The sequence below is a fragment of the Strix aluco genome, chromosome W, assembly GCF_031877795.1.
Source record: "Strix aluco isolate bStrAlu1 chromosome W, bStrAlu1.hap1, whole genome shotgun sequence".
Classification (NCBI taxonomy): Eukaryota; Metazoa; Chordata; class Aves; order Strigiformes; family Strigidae; genus Strix; species Strix aluco.
In genome coordinates this window covers 29,799,987-29,818,681 of record NC_133970.1, presented here as the reverse complement: position 1 = coordinate 29,818,681, position 18,695 = coordinate 29,799,987, and the positions used below count along the sequence as shown (strand labels likewise).

Genomic DNA, 18,695 nt, shown 5'->3' with positions numbered 1-18,695 from the left:
TATAATATTAAATTATTTCTAATTGTATTTGATTCTAACTGTTACCTTTTGTTGGAGAAAGACAGATCTATCTTCATTTCCCTCCTTTGAAAAGGAAGGGTTGGGAAAAACATGAAACCCAGAAACATACAACTACTGCCATTACTCCACTGTTATAAGCCTATAATAAAGTACAGATTTGATAGTATTATCTATGTACTATGGTGAACCACACACAAATAAACATTCCTCCATGAAGAATGAAAACTCAAAGCCCCATCCCTTGCAATTCTTAATAATTGCATTATTGTTGCATTTAAAATGAGCCATCTGCAGAAATCAGCCAGGGAGGTGACAGGAAGTCAAAAAATATTTTGGCCTGTCCCTATGCACTATGAGAATGAAGATTGCAAGTTGCTTTTGACTTTTCTTGATGGTTGAGTTAAAGGAAGCAGTTATGGCAGGTGCACCCACCCAATGAAAATAGGGCTTCTTGGTTGCTGAAGTGTAGTGGCTATTGATTTCCTTTTTCCGTGCCCTTGTTCTCAGGGCTTTACAGTACTTGGGGCCCTCAGCCAATGGGAGCCGATATTGACCACAGATCAGATTCGGTTGAGTATAAATGGAGTCCCTTGGGGAAGCCATTTTGAGCTAGTCCCCTCCCCCCGGAGCAGTGTGCTGCGGTCAAGGACTCTCCCCTTGGGTCGGAACACCGCCCAAGGAAATTCCTTGAGGTTCCTGTGGGTTGGGATGCTGCCCTAAGAAGTTCCTTGAGGTTGAGAGCCCTCATTTTTTTTAGGTGAGTGACAGAGTGTTTTGGGTTGTCGTTAAACCTTAGGAAGTTTGTAGGATAGTTTTGTTCTTCTTGTTACTCTGAACAAGCCTTGTTCAGAGTTGCTTAAACTTTATGTGCTTGCTACCCATGGGAAAGAATGTATTGTTTACCGGGAATTGTAGGCCGCAAAACCATTTCTCATCGCACATTGCAGGCCCCACAAATGCTTCTCATCGCACCCAAGGCCACATAGTACGTATTGTTATCCATACAAGTATTTCTCATCAAATACAAGGACAAATTGGACACAACAGATAGGTCAGCCTGTTCTTCAAACCATCAACAATAATTAGTAAGGAACTTCTAATCAGGAGCTACCATCCTTGAAGAAGAGAAACATTCTGGGACATGGAAGCTTGGTAAAATTTTTTTACGTAAATCAGCTTAAGGCCCCTGCCTGAATATAGACCCTTACCCTTTGAGCTTGTGCAGAAAGTTAAAAAAACCCACTGTATGTTACTAACCAATAAGGGATAGAAGCGATAAGCAACTAACCAATAATCATTATAGAAAATATGTAATCACATAGTTTGGAGTGTATAAATACTTTGAAGTTCTTTGGTGTGATGTGCTTGATCTGTGGATGCTTTCCACCTAGCACCCTGCGCAGAATAAAGCAATATTTCCTCTCTAAACTAATTTCTGGTTTCGAGAGTCTTTATTTCAGGTAACATCCTCTTACGGACATTCAAATGTGCCATTGTGTGTTTGCAGAGTGCTAGTTGGTTGTGTTGGAAATACATTTTTTTTATTTTTTGGCTGTTGTGTGCTTATTTGGCAGCCTCCACAACAGCAGTGAAAACTATAAAATCGAAGCTTATGTAACACCTATGGTACTAGTCCCTTGACAGAGACATGTTTCTATCATAGTTCACCACTGTATCACTAAAATTCATCAATGAAGGAGGCATTTGAGTAGAGTAAATTTATGTTGGGGGGAGGGAAGACTTAGCAAAACCTCTGAATTAAGTCAATAGCTAATGCAAAAGACTAGAAGCATGCAAAATCAAACTGTCTGGTGTGCACATTAGAGGCCAGATGTACCTCAATATTTCCTGGGAAACTGAGCCTAAACTTGGGCACTTTCTTTCATCAGAAGGATGAAAGGAAGTAACTTCTAGGAGTTTAGAAAAGTGTGATAATTGGAGCTTAGCCATCTTTTGAAACATAAAAAAAAAAAAAAAGCCCATTTCTGAGGGCAAAATATAAATATATACTGTTTATATTTCATTGCCACATGCTAAAAAACATAATCAAGCTGCCTGATAGAAACTTAACTGGCAACTAAAGACCAATCTATTATTTCAAACTGTCATGGGAAGTTTGCTCTTTTGGCTCTAAAAACTGCATTCAACACACCACTGTTGGCATGTGCTCAAAACATCCCCATAGGCACATTTTTCCTATGTTATTATCCTTAGATTTCCATTTCATTTTCTCATTATGAAAACTGGCCAGATGATGAAGTGATCTGAGCTGTGATAGAAAGAGTATATGATACAAGGATATACTCTTCAGTCCTTTCCTATCTTTGTCTCCCTATTTGCCAACTTGGCTTTAAAAGAAAGTAAAATAAACTTTGATCTATATTATGATCCATTTAAATGAAACCTAGATGTCCATGTGCAGTGAGTCAGCATGTCTTTTCTGTTGGACCTTTTTACAGGGGTCCAGAATGATAAACAACATATAGACTTCATCTATTTGAAAGCAGGTAGTGCCACTTTTTAAACCCTTGGTTTGAAGAAAAATTTCTTGGTGTGATATCTATGATCCAGTGGGCCAAATTGTTGTGGTTTGAACTTGGCCAGTAGCCAATCACCACATGACCAGTCATTTACTTCCCCCTCCTCCCCGGTGAAATAGGGGAGGGACAAAAAAAATAAATTTGTAGGTTGAATAAAAAAAAATAGTAATAGTAACCAAACAACAGTAACAATAGTAAGTCCAAATGGGTAATATACAATGCAGTTGCTCACTGACTGGCACACAGCACGCCCCCAGCAGCGATCCCAACTGCACCAAAAATCCCACCGTGCCAACTGGAAAACGGCAATGAGAGAGCACCATCCCCCTTATATACTGAGCATGATGTCACATGATATGGAATACTCCAGTGACCGATCTGGGCCCGGCCCTCCAGCTATGCTCCCTCTCAGCCCAAGGAAAGTTAACTCTATCCTGGCTGAAACCAGGACACAAATAAACATGAATTTTAGGTGGTACAGATGATTGTTTTAGCTATTTCAGTGGGGGCACTGGTCTCCTCATTTAACTATCTTTTATATGACAAAGGACCTTATGTCCACAGTAAAGCAGCATGCACCTTCAGGACCAAACCTGCATACAGAAAATCTGTTAATGGGGAAAATGGAAGTTGTGCAAGAACAGTAACTTTTTCAATTTATATATAGATATTTTCTCTATGTGAGTTCTCTGTGTACAGACTGATTGTCTGGTGAGTTGTATCCTTCCATATATGCATTTTGGAAATCCTTAGAAATTAGATTGTTTGGATAGATTCTTGTAAAAGTCTTCATCTGTTGTTTCAAATGGACAGATATAAATGTTATTTGTAAGTTGTTAGGTGGGTGATCCTAATGTATTTTAAATGACTGGGTGATAAGAGATTGTATTTGATGGCATATGAATATTAGAAATGTTCCAAGTGTTAATTTCTCTGTGATGCACTGGGAAAGAAATTGCATTCATGTGTCTTTGAACCGTCTCTATAATGTTTTTTCTTTAAATAGAAAATGCAGCTCCCAGTTTGCAAAACTAATTTTCATCCACAAACAGTCTCTGTCAGTGCCAAGAAAAAATGGCTTTCATCCTTTTTAAAATCTTTATTATTGTTTCATGCTATCAGTCTATGACAACAGGGAATAGACTTGTAGAAGCATAACAATTTGCCTTGTTTTGCATGATAAATTTTTTCGTACTTAATTTTTTATGTGCAGCATTTGTGCTGATATTAAAAAAGTTAACAAGCTCATAAAACTGAAATTAGCCATGATACACTGAATCCCTGCATACATATATACAATCTAAACAAACTTTTAAAAAATAATCTCAAAGCACCATTGTAGTAAGTTTGTCTGTTGTTTTCAGGTTGATCCCCTGTTTACAGTGCCTGAACCTCCACCTCCGATTTCCAGCAGTATCACACTTCAGATTCTGCCTTCCTACTTTTCCCCATCTTCATCTAATATTGTAGCACCAGTCGAGCAGCTTTTGGTACAGACTCGTTCACTGGGTGTAAATACCTGTGAGGTTGGAGTAATAACAGAATCAGAATGCCTTGGACCCTGTGAGCCTGGGACCAGCGTGAACTTGGAAGGAATTGTGTGGCATGAAACTGAAGAAGGTAAACTGTTTTTTCCATTAGGCTTGTCTGCTAGTTATCTTAATGAGGACAGTTCTCTATCTGTCTGGATGCTAACTGGAGGCTCGCTAGTCTGTTGGTCCACCTTTATGTACAATGGCAGTCACAGCTTTCTAGCTAAACTACTGAGTTTCTTTTCTAAACAAACAGTGGATTTTTTTTATTATTTAAGCAATCGTATTTTCCAAATGACCTTCCATGTAACTCCAATTAGCAACTGAATTGTTTTCTATAGCTGTATTGAGAAAAGCCTGTGATAAAATAGCTATCAGAATAGCATAAATGTGCTGAACAGAAAGATTTTATGTAAATGCACATCATGAGGGGACTATATGTGATAGGACTGGATATATGAATAGTTTAGGATAAAAACTACAAAGCTGAATAATTTTGGAACTCAGATACTATGATAAAAAATGTCACCATTACATAATAAAAGAGGCCCCAGAGATGACCCCCCCCCCCAATGTGTTTGATGTCATGATTATTGTCTGCATTTTGTTTGTTTGAAACATGCTTTAAGAGGAAAACATTCTTGTTCTATCTGGTGAACAAGTGCTAGCTAAACCAGACTGATTTTTTTAATATCCTTTAAAGGCATTTGGTCAAGTAGAGGTGCTGTAGAGCTTTGGGGAATACTAGATGTTGATTATCTGTGATTTAGAACAAAGTAAGTAGAAAGAGCTGTGATATGTAGATTTTTCCATTTTGGTTTTCAAAAGTTAATTATTAAAATGCCAGCTTTCTCTTGTTAATGTTAAAAATACTGCATGTGTACTTTAAGCTAATGCAATTTTTGGTTTAATAGTAGTGGAAGCTAATGCTAGCAGTGGCAACAGCAGCAACAGCAGTTGTTGCAGCATGCTGAGGAGTGTGAGGCTTGTAAGGTCCCTGGGAGGTGTCTGAAGAGGCTTCTAGGCCCCTGACACCCTTGGGCTGTGTATGTGGAGGGACCAGCTGGCATGCGACAGGTCTTGCGAGAGAGGCAGTCAAGAGTTGGGTGGTGGCAGCAGTCCCCATGGCTAGTTCAAACTGTGGGAAGCTGCATATAACCAGACGCTAGGGACAGTTTGCACAGCAGTTCACACAAGAAAAGCAGCATACTCTGCCAGTTGTTAGGCTGCTGCCTGCTCTGCTCACCCACAGGGTTAGACTACAGCCCTGATGGTCAACCCAGCTAGCTGGTGGCTGTGCAAGCCTACCTGGAAGCTTGAGGTCTCCAGGGAATTAGAATTACAAGGGTGACATCTTTCAAAAGAATTCCCATTTTATAAGTGGGCTGTTTTTTCTGAGAACTATAAGGAGACTAACCTGCTGAAAGAAAATGGTGTCCACTCACCACAACAGCAAGGCTGAGGCTGAAACCCAGACATAAGCACCTTAGTCTACCTATGCTGAAGTCTCAACCCAAACAGACCTCCCAAGGACTGAAAGCTGTCCAGACCCAAGGCTGCATGGAGCTCCAGCACCTGGAAGTCCCCCTAGCACCTGAAGGCAGCAGTGGATGTCATAGCTACAAGCATGCCCAGCTAGAAGAACTCTTCAAACAAGTAGCTATGTTACAAGAGGAGCTCAACAGGCAGCTCAGCAACCAGGAATGTGAGCAGGAGATTGATACATGACTGTGCAAGAGGATTCTAAGCCTGGATTCGACCTCGAGCTGGCAGACACAAATAACTCATGAGATGAAGGAGATGGGACCCTTGTCTCTGCTCAGGGCAGTAGGAAGAACCTTCCCCCTTCCCCTCCCCTAAAGCGCCCCTATGTAGCATATATGATGCTCTGAGGGTTGGAGAATGAAGAGCACGAGAGTAAAGAACAGGATCCAGGAGAAGCCAACCACGCAGAGTTGATCCAACTGCCCAGCCGCATTAGAACCAGTGCCACCAGAAAAGCACATAAGCGGAGATTCCTTACTGAGAGGTACCAAAGCACCCATTTGCCATCCAGACAATTTCTCTAGAGAAGATTGCTGCCTACCAGGAGTTCGCATAGGTGACATTGCCGCCGTTGAGACGGACACGACAAACACCGAATTGTGCAAAATGGCTACTTTATTGTTCTAACAAGCCTTTTTATAACTTTATTAAGAGTATGTGTCCATATATGATTGGTTTAATTAGAGACTAACAGTTCATGATTGGATGACCTCTTCTCTGTCGCAACCTTGATAACCTTCCTCTCCTTGCGGTCAGGCAGTTCCGGTCTGGTAGTTCCTTACTCTTGTTTACTCAGCTCTTCTCGGGACTTTCAAGCCTCTTAAAGGTACACGGTTATCTGCTCAAGGTCAACATCAAACTTACATTCTGATCCCTCGGACCAGCCGAGGTCTCCCATAATTCCCCCTTTTTGTATTTGTGCTACAAAAATAGCCTGTGCCGTCCGCTGCAGGGCCCTTTGCAACAGAGACACAAGACATGGCAACATTAATAACACAACTACAATGATGAACAAAACCAACAATCCAGTTTTTATCAAAGATAACAACCACCCTGACAGTCCCCATCCTTTAAACAAGTTATTCAACCAATCCCATCCATCATTTGCCTGTAACTTCTTCACTCCTTCTTTCAGAAGCTGGATACTTTTATGTATTGATTCCGAGTGATCTGACAAATTCATACAACACATTCCCTCAAAGTCTTCACAACCATGTCCTTGGGCTAATAACAAAAAAAATCTATTGTGGCTCTATTTTGTAATGTAGCATGCCTAACACTATCAACATCAGTCAACAGCCATAACAGGCCAAATACAACAGGCAGGGTACCAACGCGGCCCATGTTCTGTGGAGACACAAGCATACCCATGTCCCAGGTGATTAGGTTATAAGGCTGAGACCATTGTCCCGTCTGTAAATCCTTAACGCGCACCAAGGCAGTTCCCCGTACCTCCTGAGTTGAAGAAAAAGAGGCAAAATGTCTCTCAATGGGAGAGACCAACCCTTGCTCGGGCATGGTTAAAAAGTTTAATACATAAATGGCCTTTGCCAACCAGGCCTCTGGGGGCTCCCCTTCCATTCCCCCTTTTTCCTGTCCTTCAGGATTCCGAATTGTTACAGGTTTAGCCACCATTAAGCTTTGGGTCACGCCTCCCAGCCCCAATACCCCGGTGACCATTGTAACAATGGGCCAACTCTGAGGCCAATGGAGTTGGGAGACTATGGTAACATCAGCCCCTGTGTCTAATAGCCCAGATACTTTCACCTGTGAGGGGGTGGCGCCATCCATCGCGAGGATGCAAGTCATTTGAGGCCGTTTGTCTGAGATGTTTTGTGTCCACATGACTTGAGGGACACCAGTAGATCCAAATCCACCATCTCCATGCTCTGTTGGATGTGACCTGGGAACACAACTCTTAAAAGGGACAAGCTGAGCAATACGAGTACCTTTTGGAATTGTCAAGGGTGGTGTTGGAGTAGAAACCATGGCACTTATCTGTCCAGTATAATCAGCATCAATAACACCAACATGTACATTGATACCTTGTAAGGCAGCACTTGAACGTCCTATTAACAATGCACTCAGGCCTCTGCCAATTGGTCCATGCGCCGCAAGGGGCACCTTTTGCACAGAATACAATGATATAGTTACTTGCTTGGCGGTGGATACATCCATTCCTGCTGCCCCCGTGGTTTGTCCTGCGAGTTGTTCGCAGAGGATAGGTTTGATGGAAATTGCTGGGGCACTGAAGGGAATACTTGTGTCGGCACGCGTCCCTTCGTGCTCGACTTCCCGTTTCCCAACAATAGTTGTCCATTAATATGGCATTTAGGTTTACACTGTTTCATGAAATGTCCCACTTTTCCGCATCGGTGACAAGGTGTTACTACGGGACCAGATGTTTTTATCCCTTTCTTCTCAGGACAATTGGCTTTTAAATGTCCTGTGTGACCGCAGTGATAACATTTTTGTTCTTTTACTCGGACAGGTGCCATAGCACTGGCTAAGGCTGCCATCTAATGTTCTGCTGACCCAAACTTAGCACAAGCAGTAACCATGGCTTCCAGGGTTGGATCCCCTGGCAATGCCTCAATTATCTTTCTAGAATCTTCATTAGCATTATCCCTAGCTAACTGTATTGTTAATGTCAATCTTAAATTGGCATCATAGACCTGTTTCTCTATGGCTGCTTGTAATTTCTCCACAAATGCAGAAATGGTTCTTTTGGCCCTTGTCTGGTTCCACTGCTAATAATTAAAGCATATGACTAAGTATTACAAAACAAGGAAGATACAGAATAGCACACTTACTTAATGGGGTACTAACATTCAGATCTGCAGTTGCTGGGGAACCCTGGTTCCAGCGAGGGTTTGGAGTACCTTTCCTCGCAAACCGGAAATCCTACGCGATGCGTCCATCCGTAGGTGAGGCATCCAACATCGCTGCAAGCAGGTCCAGCCTCATATATCTAAATCAGCAGGCCAAAATAACTGGCAATTTTCTTTGAGCGGAAACATCTGATCTCATCCTCCTGTTGGGTTCCACCCAGAGCCTGGCCACCACTCAAGGGGGAAAACCAAGGGAGTTTCTAATAAGGTTAAACACTTGGGTTCTTAATTCTTAATATTGCTAAACAAGGAAAGTTGATTACACAATACAGATTTTACTAATCAAAGCAAAATGAGTTCTGTTTAAGAAAATTACAACAATTGCTAAATCATAAAAGTCATAAATCAAAGCCAAAAGCATAAATCATATACCATGAGCTGTTTGCCATTTATCATTTCCCACAGATCCACACCTGATTGATATCAATGAAATTATCACAGATCCACACCTGATCAATATCGACTAAATTATAGGGAACTCCACACTCCACAGCTGCAGCTGGGCTGTGTCTCACACACGCAAAACAACCACACAAAGGGGCCCCCTACACTTATTACTCACACAACATAAAATGACAAATACTACAAACATCAAAACACCATTAAGAGTATATAAAGCCATTGCCAGTTGATTATGTGGTGTGTCCAGAGAATTGCCCCTTCTTTGTTTTAAAATCAAGGCTTTTAGTGCACTGACCATCAGAAAGGTTTAAAGTGTCTTTTTAGAATGAACAAGGGACGCCGCATCCCAGTGTCAGCACCTTCTGTAAAAACTGCCACTTTTGGTGTTCGGGGGGGCGGGACAGATGGACACACGCCGAGGGCACGGTGCCAGACTCGGCCGCAGGTGGTCGCTCCGCGGTGGGGGGGGGCTCAGGGAGGCCCGGGGCCACCGCCGCCAACTCCGCGCTTGCAGGTGGGGGGGTGCGAATGCTGAGTACAGCCATGAGCAATTGCCTCCAGTATACCTGCTGTGAGTGAGTTTTTAAGTCCGTCCTCATTAACGCTTTTCTGTAGTTCTTTAATAACAGAAAAATGAAGTCCTTCCCAATGTGACTGACGTCTCCAGTCTCTTCAATGGTGTGGGATACAAAAAGGGGTTGGTAGACACCACAGGGGTTTTTTTCATTTTCTTCATCAGAGGGAGGTGGTGCGTTCTGAGGGAGGGGTGGAGCAGGGGGCTCCACGACGGGAGGCAAAGCGGGGGCTGCCTGAGGGGCTTTCGGTCTTCGTGGAGGAAACAACTCATCTTGTGCTTCCTCATCAGAGTCCTCATACAATCTCCTTGCCCTTAACCGCGGTCTACGTTTAGGATGGGCTCCCCCCGCTAGGTCCATATCTTGACCTCTCCCTGCCGAGACCCGGTCCATGGACACCCCTGGATTATAAGGGGTTTCCCCTGAGCTTTCTTTCTCCACCTTAAAGTCCTTTAAACTCTCTTTTAACAACCTCCAGGTTGTAAGGAGGTCAGTCGCATTCTTATTACCCTGCGAGGCACACTCAAGCAATTTCTGTCCCAATTCTTCCCATTTGCTCACACTAAATGCAGTAACAGTGCTAGCTTCATATCCTTGCGCTTTGCTCCACAACATTTTTGGGAGCACTACGTCATCCAATTTGACTCCCCTGCGCTGAAGCAGCAACTTCCACATTGTCATAATCATACCCTCCTCCTTGGAGAGGCTAGCACCCATCGTTTTGTTCCCAGCCGCTCACCTGCATGGTGTCAAATTTCAAAAGGTTGTCCGGACTATGCAGCTCTCCCCGCTGCTACGCTTGACTGGGCTCCGTCTCTGCGGCTCTTATTTATTTTCTCAGTGTTGGGATCACGTCAGGGTCACCATTTGTTGCTGTTGAGACGGTCACGACAAACACCAAATTGTGCAAAATGGCTCCTTTATTGTTCTAACAAGCCTTTTTATAACTTTATTAAGAGTATGTGTCCATATATGATTGGTTTAATTAGAGACTAATAGTTCATGATTGGATGACCTCTTCTCTGTCGCAACCTCGATAACCTTCCTCTCCTTGTGGTCAGGCAGTTCCGGTCTGGTAGTTCCTTACTCTTGTTTACTCAGCTCTTCTCGGGACTTTCAAGCCTCTTAAGGGTACACGGTTATCTGCTCAAGGTCAACATCAAACTTACATTCTGATCCCTCAGACCAGCCGAGGTCTCCCATAGACATCACTGAAAGGCTGCCGAGCCTGGTGAACCCTACAGATTATCATCCGTTCCTACTATTCCATGTAGGGTCCAATGATACTGCAACGAGGCAACCTAGAACCATCAAAAGAGACTATATGTCCCTTGGACCAAATGATCAGGAGCATAGGTTAGAGGAAGGGGTTCAGGAAGGAGGAGACGGATTGAACAGGTGAATGCCTGGCTGCATGGCTGGTGCTGTACTCACAGTTTTGGCTTCTGTGATCATGCATCTAGCTTTAAGAAGCTGGGTCTGTTGGGAGCTGATGGGATTCAGGCTTATGACTTTGTTCCTCTAAAAAGGTGACAGTTGACAGCCCAGCTGAAGTGCCTCTATCTCAATGCACGCAGCATGGGTAACAAACAGGAAGAGCTGGAAGCCACTGTGCATCCAGAAAACTGTGATCTAATTGCTATAACTGAAACATGGCAGGATGAATCACACGACTAAATGCAGCAATTAATGGCTATAAAAGTTCAGGAGGAACAGGCAAGGAAGGAGAGGCGTTGGGATTGCCCTCCATGTAAAAGAATGGATTAAGTGCACAGAGCTGTCATTAAAAAGCAATGATGAACAGGTTGAGAGCTTATAGGTGAAAAATAGAGACCAAGCCAAAAAAGGAAACCTCATGTTTGGCGTTTCCTAAAGGCACGCGATCAAGAAGAGCATGTTGACGAAGGGTTCTTCTTCAACTACAGGAAGCATTGCATTAGCAAGCTCTGATCCTGCTGGGGGATTTCAGTCACCCTGACATCTGCTGGAAAAGCGGCACAGCAAGCTCTAAGTGGTCCAGGAGACTTTTGGAGTGTATCAAGGATAATTTCTTAATCCAGGTGAAAGACAGCTCGAACAGAGGAGAAGCATTACTAGACCTGGTGCTTACCCACACGGATGAACTATTTAGAGATTTCAAGATTGGGGGCAGCCTGGGATGCAGTGATCATGAGCTGCTCAAATTTACAATGTTGAGGGATATGGGCCAGAGGAAGACCAGAGTCAGGACCCTGAATTTTAGGAGAGCAAACATTCAGTTTTTTAAGGAATTAGTGGATGGGAACCCCTGGGAAACTGCCTCAGGGACAAAGGAGCTGAACAGAGATCTTGATTCTCATGTATAAGAAATCAGAAAAAGAAGGAAGGAGACAGGAATGGCTGAGTAAGGACCACCTGGGCAAACTAAAGTGTAGGAAGGAAATGCACAGGCAGTGGAAGCAGGGACATGTTTACTGGGAAGAATATAGGGATGGTGCCCAGATGTATAGGGATGAGATCCAAAAAGTTAAGGAACAGTTGGAGCTGAATTTGGCAAGGGATGTGAAGAATAAGAAGGGCTTCTAATACGTACGTTGGCCAGAACAGGAAGATTAAAGAAAATGTACCCCCTCCGCAATAAATGATACAGGAGAACTGTTGACAACCAACATGGAGAAGCCTGAGTTACTCAACAATTTTTTTTGCCTCTGTTTTCACTACCACTCACTGTTCTCAATTCTCTCAAGCCCCTGAATCTCAAGGCAGGGACTGGATGAATGAAGGTCCTCCCATTATAGGAGATCAGGTTTGAGACCACCTGAGGAACCTGAACATACACAACTCCATGGGACCCGATGAGATGCATCCCAGGGTCCTGTGGGAATTGGCTGCCGTAGTTGCCAAGCCACTCTCCATCGTATTTCAAAAGTCATGGCAGTCAGATGAAGGCCCCAGTGACTGGAAAAAGGGAAACATCACACCCATTTAAAAAAAATGTAATAAGGAGGACCCTGGGATCTACTGAATAGTCAGCCTCACCTCTGTGCCTGGTAAGATCATCAAACAGAACCTCCTGGAAGTTATGTCGAAACATATGAAGTACAGGGAGGTAATTAGAGACAGCCAAGAAAGGCTTCACCAACAGAAAATCGTGCCTGACTAACCTAGTGACCTACTATGATGAAGTGTCTGCATCAGTGGACAAGGGAAGAGCTGCAGATGTCATCTACTGGACTTCTGTAAGGCTTTTCATATGGTCCCACAAAACATTCTGGCCACTAAACTGGAGAGAGGTGGGTTTGATGAATGGACTGTTAGATGGATAAGGAAATGGCTGGATAGACTCATCCAAAGAGTTACAGTCAATGGTTCTATGTCCAAGTGGAAACCCTTAATGAGTGGAGTACCTCTAGGGTCCATACTCCAACAACTATTTAATATCTTCTTCAGTGACACAGCGGCATTGAGTACATGCTCAACAAGTTTGTGGGTGACACCAAGCTGAGTGGTGTATTTGATTTTCTTGAGGGAAGGGATGCCATCAAGAGGGACCTGGACACGCTTGAGGAGTGGGCCCATGCAAACCTCATGAAGTTCAACAAGGCCAAGTACAAGGTCCTGCCCCTGGGTCAGGGCAATCCCCAATATCAGTACAGACTGGAGCAGGAATGGCTTGAGAGCAGACATGCAGAGAAGGACTTGGGGATACAGGTAGAGGAAAAAATGTACATGAGCTGGCAATGTGTGCTTGCAGCCCAGAAGGCCAATCGTATCCGAGGCTGCATCAGAAGAAGCATGGCCAGCAGCTTTTGTGAGACCCTGTCTGGAGTACTGCATGCAGCTCTGGGGTCCCCAGCACAAGACAGTCATGGACCTTTTGTAGTGGGTCCAGAGGAGGGCCACGAAAATTTTCAGAGGGCTGGAACACTGTGATGGTTTAATCCCTGCCGGGGTCTGAGACCACGCGGCCGCTGCCCCTCCCCCACAAAGGGAGTGAAATACAAAGCCCCGAGACTGAGATAAGGAAAGGTTTAATACAACAGTGCAATAGCAACACAACAAACAACAACAATAACAATAACAGTAATAGTGATAGCAATGAACAGAGCAAGGTATATACCGATACAGCAGTGAGAGAACCAGCTGCGCCAACCCCACGCGATCACCGATTCTTCCCGCGCTCTGACGCCTGGACATGACGTCAGCATGGCATATGAATAACCCAGCTAGAGCTTCCTCCCCCACTGCTGGGGAAACTTAACCCTATCCTGGCTAAACCAGGACAAACACCTTTCCTCTGAAGAAGGGGTTGTTCAGCCTGGAGAAGTGAAAGCTCTGGGGAAACCTTATTGTGGCCTTTCAATATATAAATGGGGGCTTATAAGAAAGACCAAGAAAGACATTTTACCAGGGCCTATAGTGACAGGACAAGGGGCTATGGTTTTAAAATGAAAGAGGATATAGATTTAGATTGGACATAAGGAAGAATTTTTTTTTTATGCTGAGGGTGGTGAGACACTGGAAGAGGTTGTCCAGAGAAGTTGTGGTTGCCCCATGACTGTGTTATCCAAAAAGCGGATTCATGCCCAACGTGCAATAAACCGATCTTAACACACTCAGGAGAGATATTGTATTTATTCAGGCCTGGGTGCTCAGTGGACTTTTCCACAAACCAAGCACCCCAACAGCAGGTTTTCGTGCTCCTTTTATACACAAAAATCACAAGTTAGTACTTTTCCATAACACACCTATTAGATATTGATTGATTAGTGATTAACATACAATTATAATATGGCTTCCCTAATGCGTCTACTACTATGCATGCTCAGGGGAAGGGTCTTAACCTGAGCAGGGGTCTCTTTGACCTGTGGGTGTGTTTTTTTAGTATTATAATGAAGGTAGTTCCTTTTCAGGACACTCAAAAGTTAGTTTCATTGCCAAGTTAACTGATTGATTAATCACTTTGTCAGGTTGTCAAATAACTCACTCTCAACACAATTCTATACACTGTCTTTATGATCCAGGATGTTCTAGTTATTTTCTAAGGTATGGAGAACAAAGCCTATTGTTTATAAATTTCAATGTCTCACCTGACCAATCTTATGATTATCCCCAGGTGTGCCATAACTATAACTACTAGCATAATCATTAACCATGGCTACTAGTAAATATGAACTATACTGTATCAATTGAAAGTGTTCAAAGTTGGGTTGGACGGGGCTTTGAGCAACCTGATATAGGGAAAGATGTCCCTGCCCATGTCAGGAGGGTTGGACTAGATGATTTTTAATGGTCCCTTCCAAACCAAACCATTCTATGATTCTATGATTTCTCCAGTTACAGGACCTGTAGAGTCTTCATGTTATTACTCTCTCATGTTTGTTTTTTGGAGTGTTTAATTTTTATTTGTCCACCTTCCTCAGCAGTGAAAACAAGATTATTTACAAAAGAACATAACTACATAAGTAGTGCATGGCTTCATGATAAATCCTGACATCCTTCAGACATAGACACAATGGCATTTTTTTCCTTTGTAGTGATATATTAGACCTCACCACAGTGCTCTACACTATCCTCTCAAAAAATCAATATAGTCAGATTTACTTGCTTTTATATTTTCTGTCATCCATCCATCTTTCTCTCCAGGTATGTCTACAGCAGATTCATAAGGTAGATTGTTCCTTTTAGATTGTTTTTATAGCACAGTATAAATTATGTTTCAAAATATCCCTGTAGAAGTGACTTCATAGCTCCCATCTTCTTTGACTGGTCTGTATTAACCAATGTTATAATGTGTGGGTGTTAATTGTGATGACGTGAAATAGCCGTAGCCCTTAATAGTGTTATTCTTGCTGAATGAACTAAACTTTTGACCCCCACTGAATTTAAGAAGCCTGCTTTGTTAAAGGTTTTGTGTAGGGAGTGGCGTTCGGAAGATCTCGCGATGTACGGAAGGAATAGCTGTAGCCCTCCCTTGTTACGAGGTAAGGTGATGGATAGGTTTGTAATGTTAAGGGCACACCCACGAAGGAGGTACTTGGTGAACGTATATAGGTAAGATACACAGTTTAATAAACGGACATTTTGTATCCATCATATTGGTGTTTGTACTGATGTCCCCGAGAAGGTCTTAACCTCCTGCAGCATTAGTCTGCGATCTGAGCGCCACTGACATGTGGATTGGCAGGTTTAATGAGGCAGGCTAATTGTGGTGCTGCAGTATTAGTCTCTGCAACCTGAGCGCCACTGACACGTGGAGAGGCAGGTTCAAAGAGGCAGAGCTAACTGCAACAGTTTTGTAACCGGAATTAAGTATTTTAAAAAGTGCATTCTGGCCACAATAACATTCCATTTACCAGTTTCTTATCAGTCTGCTGGTTTAAAAGCTTTTGTCATTTAATAGAAATTAGCTCACTTAACCTTTTTTTAGTTTCTCTAAAACAATTTTCTCAAACAACTGAGTAGGCAATGAAGACATATTCGAGTGAAATGGTCCTGAATGTGCCTGTTTTCACAGGTTTACAAATACTGTGTGGCAACACTACAGGTGTGAGTGGCTACAATAACAAACCATAGAATCATATAATGGTTTGGGTTGGAAAAGACCTTAAAGATTAGCTTGTCCAACCCCACTGCCATAGGCAGGGATACCTTCCACTAGATCAGGTGGCTCAAAACCCCATCCAACCTGGCCTTGAACACTTCCAGGGAGGGGGCATCCACAACTTCACTGGGCAACCTGTTCCACTGTCTCATCACCCTCACAGTAAAGAATTTCTTCTTTATGTCCAATCTAAACCTACCCTCTTTCAGTTTAAAAACATTGCCCCTTGTCCTGTTACTACAGGCCCCGGTAAAAAAGTGTCTCTCCATCTTTCTTAGAAGCCCCCTTTAAGTATTGATAGGCCGCAATAAGGTCTCTCTCGAACCTTCTCTTCCCCAGGGTGAACAACCCCAACTCTCAGCCTGTTGTCATGGAGGAGGTGTTCCAGCCCTCTGATCATTTTCATGGCCCTCCTCTGGATCCGCTCTAACAGGTCCATGTCTTGTACTAGGGACCCCAGAACTGGACTCCAGGTGGGGTCTCATGAGAGCGGAGTAGAGGGGGAGAATCACCTCCCTCAACCTGCTGGCCATGCTTCTTTTGATGCAGCCCAGGATACAATTGGCTTTCTGGGCTGTGAGCGCACATTGCTGGCTCATATTCAGTTTTTGATCCACCAGTATCCCCAAGTTCTTCTCCACAGGGCTGAACTCAATTCACTCATCGTCCAGCCTGTATCCATGTTTGGGATCAACCCTACCCAGGGTCAGGACCTTGCACTTGGCCTTGTTGAACTTCATGCGGTTTGCACAGCCCCATCTCTCTAGCCTCTCAAGGTCCCTCTGGATGTCATTCCTTTCCTCTAGAGAATCAACCACAGCATTCAGCTTGGTGTCACCTGCAAACTTGCTGAGGGTGCACTCAGTCCCACTGTCAATATCCCTGACAGAGATGTTAAATAATACTTGTCCCAATGCAGACCCCTGAGGAATGCCACTCGTCACCGGTCTCCACCCGGACATTGAGCCGTTGACCGCAACTCTTTGAGTGCGACCATCCAGCCAATTCCTTATCCACCGAGTGGTCCACTCATCAAATCCATGTCTCTCCATTTTAGAGACAAGGATATTGTGTGGGACTATCAAATCCTTTGCACAAGTCCAGGTAGATGACATCAGTCACTCTTCCCTTATCCACCAGTTCTGTAACTCTGTCGTAAAAGGCCACCAATTTGTCAGGCACAATTTTCTCTTAGTGAAGACATGTTGGCTGTCACCAATCACCTCTCTGTTTTCCATTTGCCTTAGCTAGTTTCCAGGAGGGTCTTATCAGGCACAGAAGTGAGGCTGACTGGTCTGTAGTTCCCAGGGTTGTTCTTTTTACATTTTTTTTTAATGGGTGTGATGTTTCCCCTTTTCCAGTCACTGGGAACTTCACCAGTCTGCCACGACTTTTCAAATATGACGGATAGTGGCTTAGCAACTTCATCTGCCAGTTCCCTCAGATGCATCTCATCAGGTCCCATGGACTTCTGCACATTCAGGTTCCTTAATCATAGAATACCAGGTTGGAAGGGACCTCAAGGATCATCTGGTCCAACCTTTCTTGGCAAAAGCATGATCTAGACAAGATGGCTCAGCACCCTGTCTTAAAAGTGTCCAATGTTGTGGAATCCACCACTTCCCTGGGGATATTATGCCAATGGCTGATTGTTCTCATTGTGAAAAATTTTCCTCTTGTTTTCAATCAGAATCTCCCAGGCGTAACTTGTACCCATTATCCCTCATCTTTTCCATGTGACTCCTTGTAAAAAGGGAGTCTCCATCTTCTTTGTAGCCATCCTTTAAATACTAGATGGTGATAAGGTCTCCCCTAAGCCTTCTTTTCTCAAGGCTGAACAAACCAAATTCTCTCGGCCTTTCCTCACATGGCAGGCTTCCCAGTCCTTTGATCATCTTTGTGGCCCTTCTCTGGACCCTCTCCAGCCTGTCCACATCTTTTTTGCATAGCAGGGACCAAAACTGAACACAGTATTCCAGGTGTGACCTGACAAGTGTTGAGTAGAGTGGGATAATGACTTCTTTATCTCTGCTAGTGATGCCCTTGTTGATGCAACACAGCATCCCTTTGGCTTTCTTTGAGGAGCAGCACACTGTTCACTCATATTGAGCTTGTTGTCTACCAGGACCCCCAGGTCCCTTTCCACAGAGCTGCTCTTCAGCCAGGTATAACCCAGCCTGTGCTGCACTCCTGGATTATGTCTTCCCAGGTGCAAGACCTTACACTTCTCCTTGTTGAACTTCATAAGGTGTCACATCGTGCTCAGACGAGGGAGACAAGTGACTTAGATTCGTAAATCCCCAATGGAGTGGACAACAGTGAGACAAGTCTCAAAGTCCATACATAAACATTTATTAATTTCCTACAGTGTGTTAATTAGATACACGATAATTGACTAAGTATATAACAAATTATGGCAAGCAATATGATATGCCTTGCATTACTTAATGATAACAAGGAAAGGGGGGAAAAGAGAAGAACAGAGACAGAGAGAGATGGGGATAGAAATAGAGATCACTGGTCCAGGTTCCTGTGTCGGTCCCATGAACAAGGGTTCAAGGGTGCATCCATTTTCTTCACTTCACTTCACTTCACTTCACTTCACT

General features: G+C 43.6%; 1 protein-coding gene across 1 annotated transcript in view; it reads left to right on the top strand.

The window, feature by feature from the left end:
• LOC141917747 (zinc finger protein 608-like) overlaps window positions 1-18,695 on the top strand; it is a 145,440-nt gene that overhangs the window by 43,208 nt on the left and 83,537 nt on the right. The window contains exon 2 of the mRNA XM_074811164.1: window positions 3,926-4,181. Within this exon, the coding sequence (XP_074667265.1) occupies window positions 3,926-4,181 (256 nt within the window). The remainder of the gene's footprint in view (window positions 1-3,925; window positions 4,182-18,695) is intronic.